This window comes from Tenrec ecaudatus, chromosome 9 (assembly GCF_050624435.1).
Source record: "Tenrec ecaudatus isolate mTenEca1 chromosome 9, mTenEca1.hap1, whole genome shotgun sequence".
Classification (NCBI taxonomy): Eukaryota; Metazoa; Chordata; class Mammalia; order Afrosoricida; family Tenrecidae; genus Tenrec; species Tenrec ecaudatus.
The window spans coordinates 146,436,355-146,460,589 of record NC_134538.1 but is presented as its reverse complement, the minus strand read 5'-3'; the positions used below and the strand labels follow the sequence as shown (position 1 = coordinate 146,460,589).

Sequence of the window (24,235 nt, the reverse complement as noted above, 5' to 3'; positions counted from 1 at the left end):
TCTGTGTGCCCCATGGTGTCTTTGGCACAATGCCTTTCCCCAGAAATGGACTGGGAAATATGAAATGTTTCTTCTTTCAGCGAAGCTGCTCTGACTGGACATTTGAATGTCTAGAGGGAGTTAAGTTTTCTGGTTTTAGACTTTCCTGTCATATTGTTGGTCCCACTCTTGGGGAACCTACAATGGAAACAAACAGCCAATCAAAACACAACAAAATAAAAGTCCCCAAATATTCAAACAAATGAAAATACATGAAAGAAACCAATAGTACTTACTTCAGCCTAATCAGGGGTTCCTTCTCTAACGGCCTCTGAGTCCCACTTACTCAATTCCACCCTCTGCCCCATCACACCCTGCTGGGTCCAGAGAACCCATTTTTGTCCCTGACCTGAGGCTCCATGTTTAGTCGGTGGTCTTATTTCTAACTTTCCAGTTTCCTCTATTCTTGGTTATGTTCCTCCTCTTTCTTTTCTCACGCTATTTCTCTTTTTCTTCTCTTCTTCTGTTTCCCACCTGATTTATTGTCTTTCATTATTTTGCTTCTTTTCTGTCTCTTGTTCCTGTGTCTGAATCAGACATTTCTGCCTTGCAGCCTGGAGAAGAGGCAACACAGCAGACACTCAGCGCTGGCCCCCGTTGGGCTGCTGTCTCCATCCTGATCCTGGTACCTCCACATGGTCCCCTTCCTGCTGACGGGCATCTCTGAGCTGTCACACTGTGTACCATTGGGGAACACAATTTGCTGTGTGCAGAAATGTTTTTATATGTGAATATTGCTTGTTATGAGTTGCCTGTTCTGCCTGGGCCTTTGAATCATTTCCAGTTAGCTTATATTTTGTGAGGACTAGAATGATCATCCCTTCACCACAACCCAACTGGAGGCTCCCAACCTTCCTCCAATTTTTAGATGAGGGGCAGAGGCATGGAGAACTCCATACGATGTCCGCTACCACATAACCAGAAAGGGGCAAAGCAAAGTTTGGAGCTAATAGCAATAGATAAGTGCTCCACTGCTTACTGAAAGGTTGGTAGTTCAAACCCACTCGTTGGCTTTATAGAAGACCTGTGAGTTTGTGCCTACGAGAAGTGCAGCTTAGAAAACCCTATGTGGCGTGGGGACTCTGTCACATGACGTCACTGAAATGGACTCGATGGTCCACACAGACAACACTAGTCTGTCCTTCGAGCTCAAATTTGAGCTTCATCCTGTGTTGAGTCTCTGTTGAGACTTCTGGATCTGTGCCAAGCAGTGTAAACACTGATGCTCAGAAGCCCCTCCCCAGCCCAGTCTGCCTGCAGAGCATTTGAATCTCTGGGAATACGCACTGGAGACAGACCAGGGAGGGATTCGGAACTAGTCCCAGTCTTAGGGAATTGCCGCAAATAACTGCCTTTGAGGGGACATGTCTAGCAGTGGTCGCCAAGTTGAGTCTAAGTCACGATCACCCAGTGTGTGTCAGAGCAGGACTGTTCTCCACAGGGTTGTTGATGTCTGGGCCACTGGGTGCAGTTCACCAAGGCTCGCTTTGGAGTTGCCTCTGGGTGGCACCTTTGGGTTAGCAGCACGCACAGCCACCCTTTGCACCATCCAAAGATGTGGGACGGGGGTGACTTTTAGCGGGTATCATTTCCAAGCCAGGAGAGTCATTGCTCCGCTGCCTTGCTTGACCGAGTCCCTGCAGGAATGAGTCTGTGTGGGGATGAAGTATGAACTCTTTGAAGAGCGAGGGAGAGAAGGAACACAAATTTCAAGTGTGATTTCACTCTTCTAATCCTCCTAGATAAAGATAACACATTTCCTTTGCAGTGATGTGTGAGCTAAATCTCCTCTTTCTCACAATGCACTTTAAACCGATGAACTGAACACACTTCCGTCATGTTGTGCACTTTGCTGCTAAGTCCCAGTTGCACCCCACACGAGGAGGTGAAAATACTGCTGCGAGAGGTGTGATGACACTTATTGGAACCTTACAGTACATTTTACCCAGCTGTCACTGAAAGACCAATTACGTTAGGCTGCTTTACTATTTTCCTTGTTTCCAGAAAGACTGAAACACATGCTGTCAGGGTATTAGAGTGGGGCATTTGTTATCTTTATATATATAATTTTTCTTACTCTTTGAATTCTGGCTGGATTTTTTTGGCTCTGTGCGCTGGTATTGTCTGCATATAATAGATTGTTATCTGGAGTTCATAAGAAATAATTAAGACATAATGTTTGGATGATGACATTACTTTAAAAAGTCAACAGGGAGCATTTGTATAGACAACCCAAATTCTTAACTAATGCTTTTAACCAATGCTAACCAATAACCTTGGCATTGTTCTTGAATAGTTTGTAAAATGGCAATTTTGTGTGATTATTTGTTTATGCGCCAAACTGAAGTCTGTCATGTAGCTCTAACAAGTTAAACAGCTAGAGACTTGCTTTGATTTACTTAGAAATTTGAGAAAAAATGTGAACCAATTTGAGACACTGGTAATCATGATGTTTGTTTTGCTTTCATTTCTTTAAAATCACATTTAATATTCTCGGCAGAGCCTTGTAAGTCATTTCATCCTCATCAGTTAATCCGCCTCGATTTCCATCACAGTTGGAACTCGGTGCTGTGATGTCGCTGCTTATTTTATTTGTTTCCTTTTACATTATTAATAGAGGGTTTTTTTTTCTTAAAAAATAAGCAACAACTAAAAACACTATTTCTCTTTTCAGCTGTTTTATTTTATTTTTTGAAGCCATCTTTATTGAAATACCAAGCTGTTCTGTGGTCAGTTCTCTTATCTGAGCTAGCTGCAAAGTCAGTGTTTCATTGTTTATATAGATTGTTATTCTGGATGCAGCAAATCCTCCTTGAAGAGAAATTTTAATATTGGAAAATAACCTTCTGCTGTCTGCCTGACTATGGAGCCCTGGTGGCTTGGTGGTTATGCACTGGACTGATAACCACAAGGTCAGCAGTTTGAAATCACCAGCTGCTCCCGGGAGAAAGATGAAGCTTCCAACTCCTATAAAGAAACCCACAAGGGCCGTTCTGCCCTGTCCTACAGGGTCACTCTGAGTTGGAATTGACTCAGTGGCAGTGAGGGTTTTTTGATATCTCTTTGACCAAGGTCCCGTGTTGACACAAACCATTTGTGCTTGGTTCATAACTGAAAGGCCGGCCCTGTGAATCTACCCAGCTGCATCAAGAAGAACGGTGTATGATCTTCTTCCGTATGGATTACTGTCAAGAAAACTCAATGACGCAATTCGAGTCACTAACACATTGGGTCACCATGAGTTAGACTTGACTCAAAGGTGCTAGGTACCGACAACAATAACAATATTGTTATTTTAGGGCACATTACTTCCCCAATACTCTATCCATTCCCAGCTCTCTTTGTGTTGCATTTCCCTCCATGGTCACTCTTCAGTGAGGGACTTGCTGCCCCAGCTGTGGCCTGGCATGGGCCTATATTTTTTAGCTTTGATCCCCTGGAATATTGGCTTTGTCTGCAGAGGGTTGTCTCGTGCAAGGTCAGACCACACCCACTGACCGGTTCATAGGGAAGTGTAAAGACCTGGTAGTCGATTTAATTTGGGTCCATTTTGAAGGCCATTCTTGCCTTTGGTATCTGTGAAGCTGTCACTGGGTTATGGACAACTAGACGCTTTTGTCCAGTCCCCTGTTTTTCTCTCCTTTCAGTTGAGTGGCTGCTGAGGACAAGTGCGCACTTGTAACTCCCGGAGTCCCTGCATGGAAGGTTGGCAGTTCAAATGCACACAGAGGTGTGTATTTGAAAAAAGAAAACAAAAAGACATAATGATCTCTCCCGACACAGCTATGAAACCTCTCTGTAACATAGTGCTATTCTGAAGCACATGGAGTAACATGATAACAGATGGTTAAATGCCTCTCAAAGCTTGCTCCTTGAGGATCCCAACCTATAATGGCAATGTCTCATCCCTCTAGATGCCAACCTCTTAGTAATGCATATCAACATTCTCTTCCTCTGAAGTCTCCATGACTCATAACTGACTGCTTTCCTGAAATCTGTTTTTAAATATATATATATATATTTACGTATAGTACCTTGCTTTTCTCCTTCATTGAGAGTTCTCTGAAGGCAGACCTTTCTTATTTCTGTTTTTCTATCCCAGCAGCATCTCCTACAAGGCTTGCATGAATTTACTCATCTGTGATGAATTTGCCCAACTATGTACCAAATAAGATGATGAGTTCTGGGACTATGGTGGCAGATGCTCTGCCCTCATGGAGCTTCTAGCCTCGTGGGAGGAAAAAAAGTAACGAAGCAACAGGAAATTACAATCATTGTGACTGAGGCTGTGCAAGGTGAAAGGCACCCCTCAGAACATGCTTCCCGAGGGCATACACTTTCAGGATCAAATGCAAAGTTTTGAACTTGGAGAAGAAGTTTAAATCAGTCCTTTAATCTGTATGGCTTCTAAGTAGTTTAATTAAGTTCTTAATACTCAATAGAAGTACTGTATTTATGTAGCCATCAATTAGATTTATAAGGGGCAACCTGCTGGGTTTTTAAATGAGTCTTTAAATTTCCTCCTTCCCACTCATTAATCATTGCTGCCACTAAACCATGAAGCAACGGGTATCGACAATTATGGATGGGCAAGATTTGGGGTGGGGGGGAAGGTTTAGCCATCATGTCCAATTTTAACCCTCTTGGTAGCTGTTGATATTCCTGTTTTCTTGATTTCTTCATCCAAAGGATGCTGATAATCTCCACCTTAGAGTGCCGTCCTTCAGGACCAGTGATGTAGACTGGAGGAGGGCCATCCTGTGAGCTGGACTGTGCATGGCTACCCAACCAGCTCTCTTTTTCTATTACCGTCAAATAGTCAAAGGGGGACACATTGCAGTCTGCAAACATTGGAGTGTGAAAACCTTCTGGGTTGACATCCACCAAGTGAGACGGTAGCTAAAGCCTTTAGGTTGTTCCCAGAATTTAGATGCTAGGTGGCATCTAGTCACTTCCCAATAGCAGCTACCTTATTCTTTACAGTAGACTGAAACACTGCCTGGTCCTGTGGCATCTTCACAATCATTGCTATGGCTGAGTCCATTGTTGCAGCCACTGTGTCAGTCTCTCTTATTGAGAGTCTTCCTCTTTGTTGCTGCCTTTCTACTTCGCCAGGAATAAAACCCTTCTTCAGGAACCGGTTCCTCCTGATGACATGTCTAAAGCAAGTGAGAGAACGTTTCAGTATCCTCGTTTCTAAGGAGCATTGTGGCTGTACAGATGTGTTTGCTCTCCTGGTAGTCGATGGTATATTCAATATTCTTTGCCCACATCATAATTCAAAGGCATCAATTCGTTGGCCTTCCTTATTTATTAGCCAGCAAGTATCTAAGGTGATTGAAAATACCGTGGCTCGGATTGGTCGCACTTTAGTCCTCAGTCTTTGCTTTTTCATGAATATTTCAAAGAGATCTTGTGCAGCAGATTTGTCCAGTGCAACCCATGATTCGATTTCTTGACTGCTGTTTCCCTAGGCATTGATTGTGAATCCAGAAAAAATGAAACCCATCCATGATTTTGATCTTTTCTCCCATTTCCATGATGTCACTTATCACTCCCTTTGTAAGGATGTTTGTTGTCTCTACGTTGGAATGAAATCTAAATTCAAAGACGTCAAGTCCCCTTCAATTCCAACAAGCAGAGTTGCGCTGTTTACCCATCCCAGGTGGTTGGTGCGTATCTCTCCCATGGACTTTCCAAAGCACTGAGCTTTCGGCTTGTTTCTTTCACAACTGGGCACCCTACAGAATAGGAAAGCCAGTGTCTCTTGAATTGTACACAATCAGTAATCATGCCTCCCGAGACAGTGAAAGAAATCAACGGCATGGACAGATTCTCTGATGAAAGGCTATGAAGTATCACTCCTGCCTTCTTTGCTACAGATCTCTCTCTCTTTACCCCTTTCTGAGAGGTCGAAGCCAGAGAGTGTCTTTAAAAATTCAAATGACCAATATGGAATATTGTATGAAAAGTTCCTTCTCTAAAGGCCTGGAAGCTTGACTGGATTTTTTTAATCAAACTCTTAAAGAGTATTTAACAACCCCTTCTGCTCATGCAAAGTCCCTGTGTGGTACATGCTCGGCTGCTAGCCCAAAGGTTTAAGTCTACTCAAAGGCTCTTTGGAATGGAAGTTCTCATAATGTGCTTCTGAAAACTCAGCCCTTGAATGTGCTGCCAAGCATCCGTCTCTTCTTGCAAACTGTGCTCATTCTGAGTCGGTCAAGTCCACGGTAACTGGGCTGCGAGGTCAAGTCCCAGGTCTATTTGGGGTGGGGTGGGGTGGTTGGTGGGGGCTACTTTATTTATTGCTATCCTTCTTAGGATGGTAGCTTTCATTGGGGTCTAATTTTACACTCCCAACTTGAATATTTAGGTGCAAATTTCACCATTTAAGTCTGTTATAAGACTGCTGAGGGCAGGTGATTTTTGCATGTGTGTAATTCCTGAAACATAGTAGTCCATGAGTGAATGAATGGATTCACTATCTGGCTCATTAATTGATGTGAAGATAGAAAGCATTTCAAGACTAAGAAAAGAGTCCCGATCTTCTAACTCCAATCACTGGAGAAATCAGCTGAAATAGATGGATTTTTCTGTGCCTCCTTACAGGAAAATAGAAAACTGATCAGACTAACAAATGTAATGAGACAAAGGCATACAATATTATACTATGAATTTAGACAATGTAGCTAGCTAACCGTTTTTACAAATAAAATGTTTAATAGCCACTTAATGGAAGAATAAATCAGTGAGTTCATACTAAACCATATGCCCATCCTGCCTGTTTTTCTCATCTGAAATGGTCATAATAAAATTTCCCTGGCCTTTATTTCTTCTGGCTATGGAGTGAGTAGTAATCTCAGAATGCTAGTCAGGATATGACAAACATTTAATTAGAGGCACAAGTAATTACAGCAATTTAATTTAAAGGGCAGTCATATTTTGAAACAGCTATTGTTCCCTGGAGAGGGTTACTGTTGGGGTGTTGTATTTCTGGAATTACCAGAGTGTCTGGACGCACCGTAGTTTATTTTTAAGACATACTTCCATCTTCACCTTACCGATAGACTTTGTCCCCAAAGATTGCTCCTCAGAATAGGCCATCACTTCCTCCCTGTCTCCTGCACTGGCTCCTTCTCCCAAACTGGTGGATTTTTCAAAGTGTCATCATCCCCCTTTGTCTATTGCTGGTTCAAATGTTCTCTCTGAACGATCTCTTTAATCCCAGCATTTGAACAACCTAATACATCAGCACCTGACAAAATTGTAATTACCTTTCTCTCGTTTCTCCTTAGCTCCAGATCAACTATTTCAGTTTGCTTTACCACGGGTCTTCTGAAGACAGCATGTCCTGACTCAAAATTATGTTTTTCTCCCCACAAATCTGCGTCTCTTTCTGTATTTCCTACTTGCTTCATTACGTTACCCTAGAATACCATAGCAGGGCTCACAGAGGCTCAACCCGCAGAATCCTGCGTAGCTGGTTTTCTCCTGTCTCATTTAGATCACACCAGAACCAAGCACCATAGTTCTGCCTCCATGATTTTGACTTTGCTCTTTCTGCTCCACCCCAACATTGACATCATGACCTTCGTCAACATTCTCTCCTGCCTGTTTCAACAGCCTCCTAACTGCTTCTTTATGTCCGCTTTATTTTTAAAAAATGTTTTGTTTTATTTTAGAATCATTTAATTGGGGGCTCAGACAACTCTTATCACAGTCCATCCATCCATCCATCCATCCATCCATCCATCCATCCATCCATCCATCCATCCATTGTGTCAAGCACATTTGTTTCCTGTCCTGTTTTTTTCTGCTTCAGGTTACCCTCTGTATCAGACATTCTTAGGTGTTAGTTTTCCCTAGGCGATACAAAGTTTATATGTTGATCCAGGTGTCTATGAGTGACTCAGCTGTTGAGAAAATAGAAACATTGAGTGAGGAAGTTAAGTACTTTAATTATTCACACATATCCACAAGTCCTACAAAAGCACGCACCGCCTCTCCCCTGCCTACCCTCATCTTCATTTCAGATTCTCTTCTCCCCCTTCATTCATTCTGCTGCCTCTTCCCTGGCCTTTCTCATTGCTCTTCTCTCCCATCCACTCACCCTGAGACCTCACCTAAATGGCAGGTCTTTTCTGAATTCTGCTCGTTCTGAAGGAAATGCCCCCGTTCTTCCTCGTAGTATGTGCCACAGTTTGTAATTATAAATGTAACTTTGTTTTATTTAATATCTACCCACAATATGAACTTCCAAATTCTGTGAAGGCAGAGACCATTTTTATTTTATTCAGGTCGCATCCACCGCCCTCATGAACAACAAAGCAGCAACAGCAGTAAAGTTAACTGCAGGCGATGATAACAATCTGTGGGTTATGGGCAATTCTTTCTCCGAAGTGCACGTCGTGAGTGCATTTTCACAAGGATAATTTGGATAGTGCTCTCACATCGGGGAAATAAACTTCTAGGATTACAGCCCTTGTTTGCCATCTATTATTGCCGCACCAATTCAGTCTGAGCACAACCCACTGACTGGCTCCCAGAAGTTTCTTTGTAGGACTGCCAGAGGGTTTGGGTGATTTAGCACCAAATCCATCATGCAGTTATCTGGATTATGAACTTTCCGTGGCTTTCCATTGTGTTCAGGACGAAGTCCAAGTTCTTTGGCGTGTTTAACAAAATCATTCTCAAGCTGGGCCTGGCCATTGTTTCCAAAATTGTTTTCTGCCAGTCTCCGCCACATGCCACGATCAAGCAACGTTATTTCAAGTCTTAGCCTCTCCCTGCAGCATGTCTACTGTGTCCCCACTGGATGTATATTTGGCCTTAAAATCTGAACTCTCCGGGAACTTTTGCCACCTCTCCCCTCTTTGTGCTTTCACTGCATCCTACAGAACTTAATTCTATAATTGATCACTTAGTCAATGATAATTTATTGGGGTTCTTGTTTCCCAGACAAGCTGGTGACTCCTGGGTTGCTAGACTGCATTCTCAGCCTGTGTCTCATTGCTGAAATGTAATGGCCACCTAGTAATGACTGGCTGACAGCGCGTTGTCAATTTTTTGGAAGTAAACATGTCTCTGCCTACTGAAGCGATGTAACAAATGATAACTGACTTCTTGGCTGATACACAAACGCCCACTCAGACCATGCTGCATTCGATGTCAACCCATGTTTGATTCGTAGATCTTCTTGTGACAAGAGTTCAGCTGCTCCACGGGGTTTTCTTGGCTGTAATCCTTATGAAAATAGATCACCAGGTTGGTCTGCTGAGGAGCTACTGGGTAGATTTGCACGGCCAACTCTCCGGTTAGCAGCTAAGCACTTACCCATGAATAAAATGGAAATCTAGTGCCAATCTCGCACTCTTACGCATGAGCTCACAGAGATCCTGTGTCTCCATAATATCCTCCGTGAGTTGGAATCTCCTTGAGGACAACTCGCAGCCCGATGCTGGCTGATACACCCCCTTGGTTTGAAAGCACTCAGAAGCCACAGTGACCGCCGCTGTGGACTGGGACAGATCGATACGCAGGGAAATGGCACAGCACCAGCGAACATTTCCTGACGTTGTACATGGCTCGCCGTGAGTCAGAGCTGACTCAACGGCAATGAACAACAAAAATATCAGCCGAGAAATAGAAGGAACAAAAGAGTGTCTTTCTCCAGAGGGGATCTCCCCTCTAGGACATACGACCCATTTCATTAATCCAGGAACAACTTCCTTGACTTCTCTGAAATAAACCCAAACAACCATTATTTGTCGCTCACCACTCATCGCTTTTCTTTCCGACGGGCACAGAAATAATGCTGAAATTTGTAAGAAACAAACAGCCTGCTGTATGATTAAGTAATTGATGTCATTTACTTGTTGCACATATGTATTCTAATATAAATAGACATAATTATTTTTAATAGGTGAGAACAACAGATGTTTCCAGAAATAGCCTGTCCCAAGCCATGTGTTCGTATAGAAGAATTTAGCCTTCTTTGATTAAATAAAGGCCTTTTCTGAATCACTTCTTTTGGTTGTCTGTCTCTCTGTTTTCAATAGGTGGTGTTTGTATTGCTCAGTCGCAGAAGATCCCACGTGAACCGAGACCTGGAGAGTTTGAAAAAATCATCAAACGCCTGCTAGAAACACCTAATGCCCGGGCAGTGATTATGTTTGCCAATGAGGATGACATCAGGTGCCGATCAATTTTCTTACTTCTGATCTGATTTGTGGCCTGCATCCTGACATTTTTCAGGTTTAATGTAAAACCTTGTGTCATGTCAAAAACATTTGAAAATTCTCCTGCAATGACAGGCTGCCTTCTGCCGCCCCCAGTGTCTCTGTCTGAAATGTCTATAGAGTCAAGCCCAGGCGCTGAAAGAGATGTGCGCACTAAGGGTGATAAGCAGAGTGATGTGAAGGCGCTTAAGGGGGAGGCTCATTAACATTTGCTGGAGCTAAAATCTCCTATAGAGGTCCTTGAGGCTATAAGACTCGGGCAGTTAGAATGGTTGGTTAATGTAACCTCCTGAGGTTGAACTTGTAAGGGCAGTTTGGATGGTTGGCTGGTGTGATAACCTACGGAGGATATGTAACTGGCTTGTAAAGTTCAAACTTATGGTGTTCCTTGATATACATGCGTCACGCACTTTGTTTCTTTTTTGCTCCTGTAGGAGGATATTGGAAGCAGCAAAAAAATTAAACCAAAGTGGGCATTTTCTCTGGATCGGTTCAGACAGTTGGGGATCCAAAATCGCACCGGTCTACCAGCAGGAGGAGATTGCAGAAGGGGCTGTGACAATTTTGCCTAAAAGAGCGTCCATTGATGGTAAGGAAGCATCACTACCTTAGTCAAAGCCAGAGTATCCCAATATGATGGGGTGCACCCAAGGCTGGTGACGCTGGTTAGACTTTCCGTTCTGATGGCAAAAGGAACAGGACAGTAACTGATCCAACCTTTAAATTTTATCTATCTACCGATCTATCTTTTTATTTATTTGTTGTTTTAGGAAAAAAACCCATTTGCTTTATTGTTTTAAAAAAGAGAACAGTTAGTCTTGGATATTTTTGAGATGTTACCAAATGCATCCCAGATGGGCAAGTCTCCACGAGCCTGCCTGACGATCATGTCCTTGGTGGGAAAAGAAAGAAAGCTTGATTGATACAAAGTGAAGGCAGAGTGTTTGACTGCTCTCTGGATGCATGAAAAAGACCGCAGGAGGAATGGCTGCATCCTGGCAAGGCGGGTGCTTCCTGCATCCCTTCTCCAGGGGTCTTGATGGTGGCTGAAGTTTCCTATTGTTTACTATTATTCCTTTATAGCAGTGGTTCTCAACCTGTGAGTTGTGACCCCTTTGGGGGTAGAACGACCCTTTTACAGGGTTCACCTGTGATCATCCCATCAGAAAACACATATTTCTGATGGTCTTAGGAACTGAGACACCGCTCCTCCATCCATCTCCAGCTGGGTCCGCCCACATGCAGATACACCCACATAAGAATACCCGGTGGGAAGACGGTTACCCATGCTACACCATGCTTCAAGACAACATTTCATTTATTTGTCATTCGAAATAAATATTTCACAATATATAATTACATATTGTTTTCCTGATTCATCACTCTGCTTTAATTATGTTCAATTGGTAACAATGAAAATACATCCTGCATATCAGATATTTACATGATGATTGATAACAGTAGCAAAATGATAGTGATGAAGTAGCAACGACAGTGATGTTATGGTGGGGGAACTGCATGAAAGGGCCGTGGCGGGAGGAAGGTGGAGAACCATTGCTCGCTAGTGAGGCCTGATCTCTAGGAGGTCTCCCTTCAAGGAGGTGGTTTCAAAGGCACGCCAACAAATCAGCCTGGGATCCTCGAATGTCCATAATTACATGATCACTGATGAGGATATTAACTAACTGAGAATGGAGCGTGTAGGCCAGATACATTTTGAGACGGGTAGAAGCCCACGAAAACCAGGAACTTTGATTCATATTAAGAGAGCGAGCAAGCACAGAACCGGAGAAATCTCATCCGGGCTCGTCGTATTTAGGATCCAGGAGGAGACCGTTGGCCAGTGCTGCAGGAGATGGAGGAGAAGGGGCAAGTGTGGAGACGCCATCTCCAGGTGGCTTTGCTGTTACACAGTGCTTCTGGAGCTGCCTTGGCTTGTGCCACAAGGGAAGTTGTATGACTTTATTTCTGGGCTGTGGCCTCTCTCCCCTTTGGTATATGCTTTTTGGTTATTAATGTTATGAAGTGGTCATGACTTAGCAGGATATACATTCCATGGCTCGGCCATTAGTTTTGACTGTGAGATGTTGCTAAAATGTTGTTTTTCTTCTTCCATTCAGGATTTGATCGATACTTTCGAAGCCGCACCCTTGCCAACAATCGAAGAAATGTGTGGTTCGCGGAATTTTGGGAGGAGAATTTTGGATGCAAGTTAGGATCGCATGGAAAAAGGAACAGCCATATAAAAAAATGCACAGGTAGCCACTTCAATGCTTTCCTGATGGCTGTGTTTTGTCATTCTCTGACAAATGAAGTGTGTCCATGTAGGCAAGGAGAAGGGTGCGTCATCCTCCCGTTGTGCCTCCTGCTGTCGTTTCTCAGCAGGGAGGAATATACACTAGTCCAGTTCATTGGTTCTTATTGCTGATCTTATAGATCTTCCAGTGGATCTACAAGTATTTGCCAAGCAGGCACTGTACCCAGCACTGTGTGCAAACCCGTATTGAGTAATATGGGAAAAGCCTTTTATTAGGTTTGATGGGATGTACACAAATCAGGACAACATGCTATTGCTCTCTAGGAAGTAAACACTAGTAGGGGCCATAACAAATGGCTGTAAGGTAGTGTTTTCCAGCGATTTCATCGTCTGGCTCCTAGAAAGCGATCATGATTCATATCCTGCGTCCCTCTAGCAGCTGTGGTCTTTTTGATGTTTTACTTTCATTCACTTGTGCTTAAAAATAACAATAATGTTGAAGGTGCATTTTTTAAAGGAATAAAACTGTCTTTGTGGAAGACTGAGTCCATAGAAACACCCATAGAATTTCTAAAATGTGCTTAAAATCAAATCGTAAAGCCACCACAGTCACTAGATACAACAGTACTATAAAATTATTTCCCTATCTATGTAGATATGCAAGTCAGTCAAAAAGTATTGCTGGAATTCCAGCTCATACTGGCATGGGCATGATCCAAATGAAATGTATTTAAATGTGTCTCTGGACACAAGGGGTAGCTGCCGGCAAGCTCTCTCAGTAATGCATTGGTCTTAGTCTTCTAGGGCGTCTCCAAAAAGAATATGCTATCAAAGCGTGGGTCTCTTAGGGGGCTAGCTAGGCCAGTCAGGCCAGAGAGGTCAGATGAGAAGGCTTTGGCGGCTGTTTCAAGGCCTCCCAGAGGGGTCATCTTGATCGATTTTCTAGGAGGACATAAGATGACTGTAGGCTTTGGGATGACTTTTAGGGAAGTTGGGAAGAACTTTTAAGAAAATCAAAAACGCCATGGCTCACAAAAGGATCAAAAGGGATCCGGAAAATCACATCAAGGATTCTTTTCCCATCGCAACGGGGCATTTGTTCTTTCTCCAAGTGTCACTGGCACACCAGAAGTGGGGCGGCCATGTCTGACATCCTTTGGCTTCTCTATTGCCAATAGGCGGGGGTCAGACATGCCTCCATACTCCTTACTTCTCTCCTTATCCTGACACCAACCATTCCTCCCATGGCACGGTTTCTATGCTGGGCTCCTGTGGTCTGTCTCTATGAACCAAGAAGCCAGCTTGTTCATCTGTCTCACAGTCTTATAATCTTGGTGCTGCTCCACTTGATCCATCCTGTAACCTCTGTGCCTAGTCTCTGATGCCTCTGATCTTGACCTCCACCTCTAGATTGAGAGAGGGTTGGAATATGCTCTCCTAATGATCCTGGACTTTCTCTGTCTCCCTTCTGGGTCAAAGACAGCTCATCCTTACAGCCATGGGGGTCGTAATGAATACTGACCAATACCCTCTATTGGGGTTACACACTCCCTATTTGCATAATCTCTTCTAATCCTTTGGTGGGAGTTGCAGACCCTTGGGTAGAAGAACCACCGTGAGGAACTCCACTCCCCCACAGTAGCAGGGACATGATAGAAAGAATTTCACTGAGAAACCTTACCCAATCCACCCTATATCCCTGATCTTCCCCCTTCAGGCTTTTTTTTCTTCCACCCAAACAGAAAGAAGGTTGAAAAAGAATACAATTTGAATCCCTTGAGGATGCCATTTCGGCAGAGTGTAAATCAAAGAGCACTGAATTCTTGGGAAATGGCTAGAGAGATGGAAACATGGTCTTCAGAAATGGTTAGACCTCGATGCAGCACATGTCAAGAAACCATAGCTTCACAGGGGATATTTTTGCTTAAGATGTGTTTCTATGATATTATGAGCATACTTTTGTACTATGGATGGTACATGTGGAGACGTCAAAATGTTTGTGGGGAAATTCCATTATCTTTCTATTTCAATTTTTCCATGAACATTTTGAAGCTCCTTCGTGTGTGTGTGTGTGTGTGTGTGTGTGTGTGTGTGATCTTCAGGAGACACCAATTGTTAGAGAAGGACATCGTGGTTGACAGAACAGACCAGCAAAGAAGGAGATCTTTAATGAAGTCAATTGACATAATGGTTCCAACAGCGGGCTTCGCCATACAATGGTGGTGAGGATGGCTTAGCATGGCCGGACAACACTTCATTCTGTTATGCATAACGACACTATTAATTGGCATTGACTGAATGACACCTAACTGCAATATGTTAATGACTTCCAGGGGACTGCTTGATATCTGTTTCAAAACAATTCTAATAGCAACATGCATCAGAAGATAAGGATTCATACATTAGTTTTAGTCATGTGAAATTCAAAGAATACTACTCTTCGTAGCATTAAAAATAAAACGATCAGGATAACTTTAGCAAATGATGCTCAAATCCTCTATACCACAACATTTGAATTTTATAACCAAGCACTTCTTGCATTTGCTGTGCCTTGCTTTCAGTTCCTTTGGAAATAGCTGTTTGAATAAAAGAAGTGATATGATGAATGCTAGAAGAGAAATGCCAACAGGAGATGGCGATGTGAATATAGGGGTCACATTGCTAAGGAATGTGACTCCACCTTATGGTGTGCCAGGCCCTGTTCTAGGTGCGGGAATCAGTGACGAGAGAGGAATTAGTTACGTGTGAGTCTGAGGAGCTAGGCACTGAGCAAGGAGATGTGTAAAGGAGAAAATACTGCCCTAGGCTGAGCAGAGTAATAGAGGACATGCAACAGGGTGAATGTGAGTCTGAAGGAACTGGGGAGCAGGGTAGTCGTAGATGGTCAGAGGAAGTGATGTTTGAGAGGAATGACAAGTGACATATGAGGTCGATGACAAGAATGATCAGTCACGTGAAGTTATGAGGACAGTGCATTCCAGGGCTTAGGACAAGAATAAGCCTCTTGGGTTCATGGTATGGAAACAGAGTTCGGGGAGGGGTCGGCTGGAGCATAGTGAATGGTGGGAGGGTGATGCTCGATGAGGTGCTGATAGATGGAGCAAGGTCAAGAAGGCCTTGAAGGTCTTTCTAGGAGTTCCCAAGTTGAGGAGGTTGGGCTGTATACTATCTGGCATCCAGGGTAAGGAGGATTGGGATCCAGAAGAGAAAGGAGTCAGGATGCATACAGTCTTTCTCTCCCTGAGCACTTATGGCCTAAACCCAGCCCTGCAAGGTGGGCGTGAAATGCAGAGGATGGAAGCTCTCTCTAGGAGGCAGCATTTAAAAGCACAGGGAGCAGTCAGTCCTTCAAGTGATGAAAGATCTGAAAGTGAAATCTCTACCTGGAAGGCCCAGGAAAATGATGGTTTTAATTAGAAGAAGGCATGGTAGATTTGGGAAACTAACTTGAGTTTAAAGAATCCTGGGTGACATAGTGGGGTATATGGTGGGCTGCTAATCTCAAGGTCAGCAGTTTGAAGCCACTAGTCACTCCACAGGGGAAAGACACAGCTTTCTACTCCCATAAGGATTTACAGTATAAGAAAGTACTCTGTCCTCCAAGGTCATCATGAGTCTGATTCCATGTATTGGCAGTGAGTTTAGAACTAAACTTGCGTTCAGTTCTGAGATAGCCCCATCTCACTCTTCCCCAGGTGGGAGCATAAAGGTCTGCCTGCTCTCCTCCAGCAGAGAGCTCTGCAGTGAAATGACAGGCTAGGAAGTTGGAGGTGGAAACACGCAAGTTGAAGACAAAGACAGAATTGTCAAGGAAGTCATCAGAAATGGTGATGGAAGACTCAAGGGAAGACCCAGGAAAGGAGGTAGAGAAAAGCGGCACTGGAGGAACAGGATGAGCATTGTATCTGTCTCCTTGGGAGATGGAGCAGAGTTTTAGTGCTGCACACAGACGAGGCAGAGGGATAAAATGCATGATATTGGCGCTTAGCTGCTATTGGGTCAGCTTCAACTCAAGGCATAGCTCCATGATCTTCAGTGGTTGAACCCATTGTTAATGCTATTGTCTTAATCCAGCTCATAGAGGGCGACTTAAGCTGAGTTTTCTAGAAAAACAAAACCACTGACATGTGTGTGTGTGTATGTGTGTGTGTGTGTGAGAGAGAGAGAGAGAGAGAGAGAGAGAGAGAGAGAGAGAGAGAGAGAGAGAGAGAGAGAGAGAGAGAGATTTATCTCAAGGAAATGATTTAGACATAAAGGCTGGCAAGTCCCAAGTCTGTGGGTCAGATAGCATGCTTCTCCGGACTCAAGTAGCTGCGGAAGATGACACATTTAAAGTCAGCAGGTCATATGGCAGACTGATGGCCCACAGGCTATGAAGGCTAACAAATTCTTAGAGTGGCAGGCAATATGGCAGGCCAGTGGTTTAGGTCCAAAAGGAAATCCAAAATTATGAAGAGCTAGATGCGGATCCAAATCAAGAAAGAAGCCAGAGAGCTTTGCCATACCCATCCCTAAGGAAATTCTCTTTTAACTGAATGAATGCCCCTAGCAGATCCCACTACAGCAGAGATTAGATCTGACCTCATCCCTGGGGATGATGACAGCTGCCAGTGCATAATTCTCAGACTACATCCTAACTGCCAACCACTGAGAATCCTGGTCCAGCCAAGTGGAAACACTAGTTCATTCGTCACAGAGAATTTCCTTCTTTTTGCTGCCCCTGCCAAACAGAATATCTTTTTGTAGCAATTGCTCATTCCGAACGATGCACCCAAAGTCAGCCAGGAGATTCTCGCCATCACACTCCTAAGGACCATTCCTGCTGACAAATGGTGATGCATTAAGACAGAACTGTAGTGGGGTGAAGAAGCGGCAATAATGCATTTCTCAAGCAAGAATTTTGGCAGACAAAGAAACCACATAGGGTAGGAGACCTTGAGAAAGATGGAGAGAAACCCAGGAAATGTGTAACTACTTTCAAATTGGAAAACTCACAACTTCGTGGAGCAGAAACTTCCTGGAAGATTTGGGAAAGAGCATTTCTAGAGCGAAGAGGTGGGCTGCCAGGGCAAACAAAAGTTTTGACTTGGAAGTGTGTGTGCGCAAAGCTGACTGACGAGGAGGAAGCCTGTGAAGGAGTGATAAGAAACAAGGAGGGCCTAGCTTACAGAAGGATTTGACAGGAGAGTTTGCCTACACGCTATGTAGTTTTATTCATATATATTTTATACTGTGCTTATTTCTCAGTTCTGAATGCTATTGTTTGGCCTAGTTGCTATTGAACAGCATTGACTGCTACCGTTGTTCACACTACGTTAGTAAAAATCTATCAGTGAAATAGATGAGCTCAGCGATTTTATTTTTAATAACACAAGTGCTACGAAAACAGTCACGGAGAAATCACCCACCTTTAGCAGAGGGTTTTCAGCATAACCAGCTTTTGAAAACTCATATTTTCTGTCTAAGTTGATGAATGTAGACCATCCCCGTTATCTGCTGGTGGAATTTCTAGCAGCCACCTATTCGGGCTGAAATGCTGAACTTGTTTGTGGGAGAATCCATACTCGACGGCTTGTCTACTTCAGATCCTTTTGATTTATTTGGGTATTGCTAAAATTGTAACTTTCTGTCCAATTAGAACTATTTCTAGTGCAATACAAATGGTGTTTCCGCCAAGCACTACGGCGAATTCACCCTTAGGGGACTGGGTTAATGAACAGATTTTCCTACAGGTTCTGCTGGGTGCTACTGAAATAACATGTCGCTGGGTAGAAATGTGTCCCTGAAAGAGACCAATGAAATGTTACTACTTGATTGTTTAAAACGGGAGCACATGACTGGTTCCTGGAAATCGAGAGAAGGCAGTTCCGCCACATGAAGAACAGTTTTCGTTTTTCTTTGAAGAAAACAGAAAAGATGACCCCAGAATGCTCGTCAGATGTGCCTGCGAGTAAACCGTGCAAGCTCTTCATGACTCGCGCTGTTTGGGGGTTGACACTTATATCTAGCGCCTTCTCCCTAAAGAACTTATACATGTGTGCATATTTCACATTTAGCCATAAGAAATTTTTGTTTTAAGCTCCTGCAAAACACACACACACACACACACACGCAGAGGATCATTTATGGTTGAGAATGGTTGAGGGAAAGTTTACATTAGGTGATGCTAATCGGTAGTATAACAGTTTGCTTCCATCGGGGGCAATGGTGGCAATGTATTTACAGGGATATGGTCCCGGCAGGAGGAGTTTGACTTACGCATTTTCTGGAGATAGAACATCTTCAAGCAGTGAAAAGCATTCTTTTCTTAAAATTAACTCGGCACAAACAGTTTTCTCAGGTGATTTTTTTCCCCTCTGGAATCTCAGGAAAGCTTTCAAAAAAGATGTGCTATGACTGCGATCTTTGATACGCTGGCCAACTTCCAAGTGAGGTAATTCCTACCATCCACTTAGCTATTTATGTGGTTATTATTGTTGCTGAGAGCCGCCTGCTCTGAAAGCTACTACTGCTTAATCCTACTTAAAATTCCCTTTGTCTTCTTGGGGAAGAATAAAGGACTCTTTTATACTTGTTATCAGTAGTGACAGGTGCTCTTTCATAGACCCTTGTCTGAATTCTGCCTCCTGGCCTTCATTCAACTCCTGTTTTTAATGTCTGCCCACTCCCCACCACCCAGACACCCACTGGCTCCCTGGGGAGCTGTGGGCCTTCACCCTCACTCCCCACCACCCAGACACCCACTGGCTCCCTGGGGAGCTGTGGGCCTTCACCCTCGCCCCGTTCTGCACGCGTTTTCCACATACCCATCTCTATCGATCTACCCCGTCCTCTGCATCAACTCCATGCCTACCATTCTTCACCACCTCTTTTTACTTTGGGTCTCTCTCTCCTTTGGTCCAGGACCTTAGGGCATTACTTTCTCTCAGCCACATAGCTAGGAGGTGGAGTAGCTTTCCTCAGTAGTCACCTTGGATACTTCAATGGTGGCCATTCTGATTTCTTGTCTTCCTTTGTGAGGATGGATGTGTTGCTAAGGGCCACTCTCACCTCAGTGGCCAGTCTCCCTTTAGGTCTACACCAGTGGATACCTTTCATAGTTCCTCATGTGGTGGTGACCCCCCCCACCATAACATTATTTTCATAGCTACTTCATCACTGTGATGAATAGGGTGACCCCTGTGAAAGGGTTATTCGACCCCCAAAGGGGTCACGACCCACAGGTTGAGAACCGCGGGTATACAGTGGTTTTGTCTGTATCCCTCCATCCCGAGTTGTATATGGTGTTACTGTGAGTTTGTGACCGCCCAATGCGCCGCACAATGGAAACTGCCTGCTTCTGAGAATCGTTGGCTTCGGGACCTGGGCATGCATCCTGGGTGTCTCTCTCTCTGGGAGGAGAGCCAGACGGCACTCGGAGGTTCAGCTTTACAGAGAGCACAACTAAAGGATAAGAAGCATGATGGGAGTCTCGAGTTGTGAGGTGTTCGGAAAGACCCACAGTAGAAAACATGGCGGAAAGAATTCTTAGAGGGAGGCATTTTGTTTTCAAGAAGCTTCGAAAGAAAAACAGCACGGAAGTAGTGGGATTCCTACAATATAGTAGAATAACGATGCCTTGATCTGTTGGGGATTGAACTAGGTTTTGCTGAACTTCAATGGGTTTTCATGGACAGTTTTTGTTTGATCGTCAGACCTTTCTTCATAGTCCGTGTTAGTCTGGAATCTGCATGATCGTGACTTAGATGGGTGGTGTCTGTGCTGACCAGGTTATAGCGACCAGGTGTGGAACCTGAACCTCCGTCACTTGAGGAGACAACTCTGTGATGGACACAACAAATGCCTAATGGATTTTGAATGTTCTACCCTTACCAAAACAATACCCCCTGACCAACCCAATAAATCCAATGAATGCCATCTTAAAACTGTTCTTTGCCTAGTTTAGTCATCCATTCATTCCCTCACTCATTCACTTATTCATCCCATTTCAGATAGCTTAGCATGTGTCCAGCGATCCCCCTTCTTGAATTGCCTGCTGAGTGTGATCCTGGGCCAGCGGGTCTGGGCATGGTTGCTTAGCCTGCGTGCTGCTGACACTCAGATGCTAAACAGTGGTGAGGGTGTGCTACTCAAAATGGCCTATTGATTCTTACTTATGATGATCGAAATAGCGGTAATGGAAAAAGCAATGCATAAATATGTTTCTTCCCACAAACAAGCAATTCTTTCAGTGAACCAAATAGCAGCCTCAATGATTAGTTCCCTGAAAGGCCTGTCGGTTGATTTTCTCAAGTCAAAGTAAATAGGCAACCTTTCAGGTGTAGCTGTCTCTTAGCAGACGTCTGTTTACTTTGCAAGGCTTTGAACGGTGGAAACGGTCCCAATGCACTCAGGCCAGAATGTTCCTTCGACGCAAGGGTGGTGAGATTCCATCTCATGAACTTTGGACATGTGCGCTGGAAGGACCAGTCCTTAGACAAGGACTTCATGCTTGGTAAAGTCGCAGGTTAGCAAAAAAGGAGGAAAACTCTCAACAAGATGGATTGATCCAGTGGCTACAACAATGGGTTCTTTGTTTGTGAGGATAGTGTAAGACTGGGCAGGGTTTCATTCTGTTGCATATAGGATCTATGAGTTGGAACTAGCCCTGTGGCATCTAACAGCGTGCTGGAGAGCCTGGGACTGACTCGGTTGGGTACTTAACAATGGGGCTCAAGTTATACAACTCATTCTGGTGATTTGAAATGAAAGGCAACCAAGGTCATCTTCTTTGAGTTACAGTGTGTTCTTCTAACCCCACTTTGTCCTTTGCTGAGACTAAAACTCTATCAGGGAGAAAGTGTTAACATTTGCATCATGAAGTGGCCATTAGCCTATATGATCTTGTTCTTAGCAAGCAAACTAGCAGAACCTCTCAAAATGGCTTACATATTCTGCTTAAGAGAGTCTATATTGAATTCCAATCAACACATCTCAAATGACAAGCCAGACATTGATTTCAGACGTATTTGATTTCAGAATGTTAGAGGTGGGATGTAAAATAAGACAGTTCTCTCACTTTCCAGATGATGAAACTGGAACTCAGAGCAATTCAGTGAATTTCTGAAACAACCCATAATTAGACTCTAGCCCAACTAGAAATTGTCTCTTTTATTTGAATTTGCACTTGGCTTTTATCTCTTGTTCACTTTGTTATTTGCTATTTCATAATTTGGGACACGTAATTGAAAGATGTTGTTTTGCTCTTGGTACTTTATGTATCATCAAACATCAACAAGTGCTAAAAGGGAAAAAAAATAGCCGCCATGCATTATGGAATTTCAGAATCACCAGCTATAAGGTGATACAAAGTTATAATGTTGGTTGTTGTTGAATCCTATAGGTTATAGTTAATATTTTAATGTTCTGTATGTTGATTTTTAATAATAGATACTATTTACAAGTGGATCTTGAGCAGAGCAGGACTTTTCATGTGGTTCTCTGACCCCACCTCCTATCATTTATAAGATTAGACCTGGGATTAGATTAAGAAAAATACAAGGACCAGGGAAGAGGTCTGAGGGGCTGGTCCCAATCCCAGCTATATGGACAGGTGCCCATCTCCCAAGAAGAATTTATTTCAGAGGACAGCACTTAAGCTGCAGCTCTGGGAGAGGGACATGTCTGATCAGAGTACACAGGAGCAAATGAAGGGGAAGGAAGAGAGAGTGGGGCACATCCTAGCCCACCAAGCCTTGACGACAACATTCCCTGTCAGAGAAGCCAATCCACAGAAAACACCACATGACCGGCCCCACTATGAGACACCACATCCCTCACTGACCCACAACCCTACAGGGGACAACACTGGAGACACAGTGTGCGAATTACACCCGATCTGATCCTACCACAACGAGTAAAAGCACTAAAGGCGTGCAACAGAACAGCAAGGGAAACAGAGCAACGAAGTCCCTAGGGAATACCAAAAATAGACTTTGGGGCCAGGGCTTGGAACCCCATCAGACTCAACCAGAAAACACGCCTAAAGGCCAACAAACAGTCACTGAACTAACTACAAGCTTTTCTTTTTTGTTGTTGTGTTGTGTTTTTTTGTTTTGTTTTGGTCATTGGCTTTTTGTTGTTGTTTTGTTTCTTTTTGTTGCTTTGTTTTGCTCTGTCATGTTTTTGTGCATGTCATTATCTCCAGAGGTCTGTCTAAATAAGATAGGCTGGATGAACAATCTGGCGGAGAAAACAACCAGACTGGTGGTTCCGGGGGGACATGGGAGAGGGGGAGGTTAGGGGAAAGGAAGTGGTGTTAACAAACCCAGGGACAAGGGAACAACAAGTGGTCCAAATCAGTGGTGTAGGAGGCCTGGCAGGGTGTGATCCAATGTATGTAACCAAGAGGAATTACTGTAACCCAAATGAAGACTGAGCATGATAGTGGGACAAGAGTAAAGTAAAAGGAAACAGAAGAAAGAGCTAGGAGGTAAAGGGCATTTATAGAGGTCTAAATAAAGGCATGTGCATATATGTTAATAAATTTATATATGAGGATGGGGAAATAGATTTATGTGAATATATTTATAAGTTTAGTATTAAGGTAGCAGATGGACATTGGGCCTCCACTCAAGTACTCCTTCAATGCAAGAATACTTTGTTCTATTAAACTTGCATTTCATGATGCTCCTCTTCCTGACACAATCGCTGAAGACAAAGTGGGTACATAAGCAAATGTGGTGAAGAAAGCTGATGGTTCCCAGCTATCAAAGATACAGTGTTTAGGGTCTTAAAGGCTTGAAGTTAAATAAGTGGCCATCTAGCTCCAAAGCAATAAAGCCCACATGGAAGCCTGTGTGATCGCGAGGTGTCAAAGGGACGAGGTATCAGGTATCAAAGAACAAAAAATCATGTCATTGTGACTGAGAGGGAGTTCTAAGTGAGGACCCATAGCCCATCTGTAGGCAGCTGGACATTCCCTTACAGAGGGCTGCAGGGAGGAGATCAGCCAGTCAGGGTGCAGTGTAGCAATGATGAAACATACAACTTTCCTCTAGTTCCTAAATGCTTCCTCCCCTCCTCCCACCCCCATTATCATGATCCCAATTGTACCTTACAAATCTGGCTAGACCAGAGGGTGTACAGATAGGAACTGGAAACATGGGAAATCCAGGACAGATGATCCCTTCAGGACCAGTGCTGAGAGTGGCAATACCGGGAGGGTGGAGGGAAGGTGGGGTAGAAAGGGGGAACCAATTACAAGGATCTACATATAACCTCCTCCCTGGAGGACGGACAACAGAAACGTAGGTGAAGGGAGATGTCGGACAGTGTGAGACATGAGAAAATAATAACAATTTATAAATTATCAAGGATTCGTGAGGGAGGAGGTAGTGGGGGGAGGGGAAAAATGAGGAGCTGATACCAAGGGCTCAAGGCGAAAGCAGATGTTTTGAGAATGATGATGGCAACAAATGTACAAACGTGCTTGACACAATGGATGGCTGGATGGATTGCGATGAGTTGTACGAGCCCCCAATGAAATGATTTTAAAAGGAGCATTCTTCTAGATAATTTGTCATTAGCTATGATACTATCGATCTTAGAGGTAAGGATGGCGAACCATCAGGTTATACAATTTGGTCGTGATGTGTCAGGAGAGACCTGTCCCTGGCGGACACCATGCTTATAAAGCAGAGGTGCAGCGAAGGAGAGGAAG

General features: G+C 43.7%; 1 protein-coding gene across 1 annotated transcript in view; it reads left to right on the top strand.

The window, feature by feature from the left end:
* The window catches only part of GRM8 (glutamate metabotropic receptor 8), a 911,938-nt gene that overhangs the window by 412,942 nt on the left and 474,761 nt on the right, over window positions 1-24,235 (top strand). The window contains exons 3-5 of the mRNA XM_075557710.1: window positions 10,098-10,233; window positions 10,712-10,866; window positions 12,398-12,535. Of these exons, the coding sequence (XP_075413825.1) occupies window positions 10,098-10,233; window positions 10,712-10,866; window positions 12,398-12,535 (429 nt within the window). The remainder of the gene's footprint in view (window positions 1-10,097; window positions 10,234-10,711; window positions 10,867-12,397; window positions 12,536-24,235) is intronic.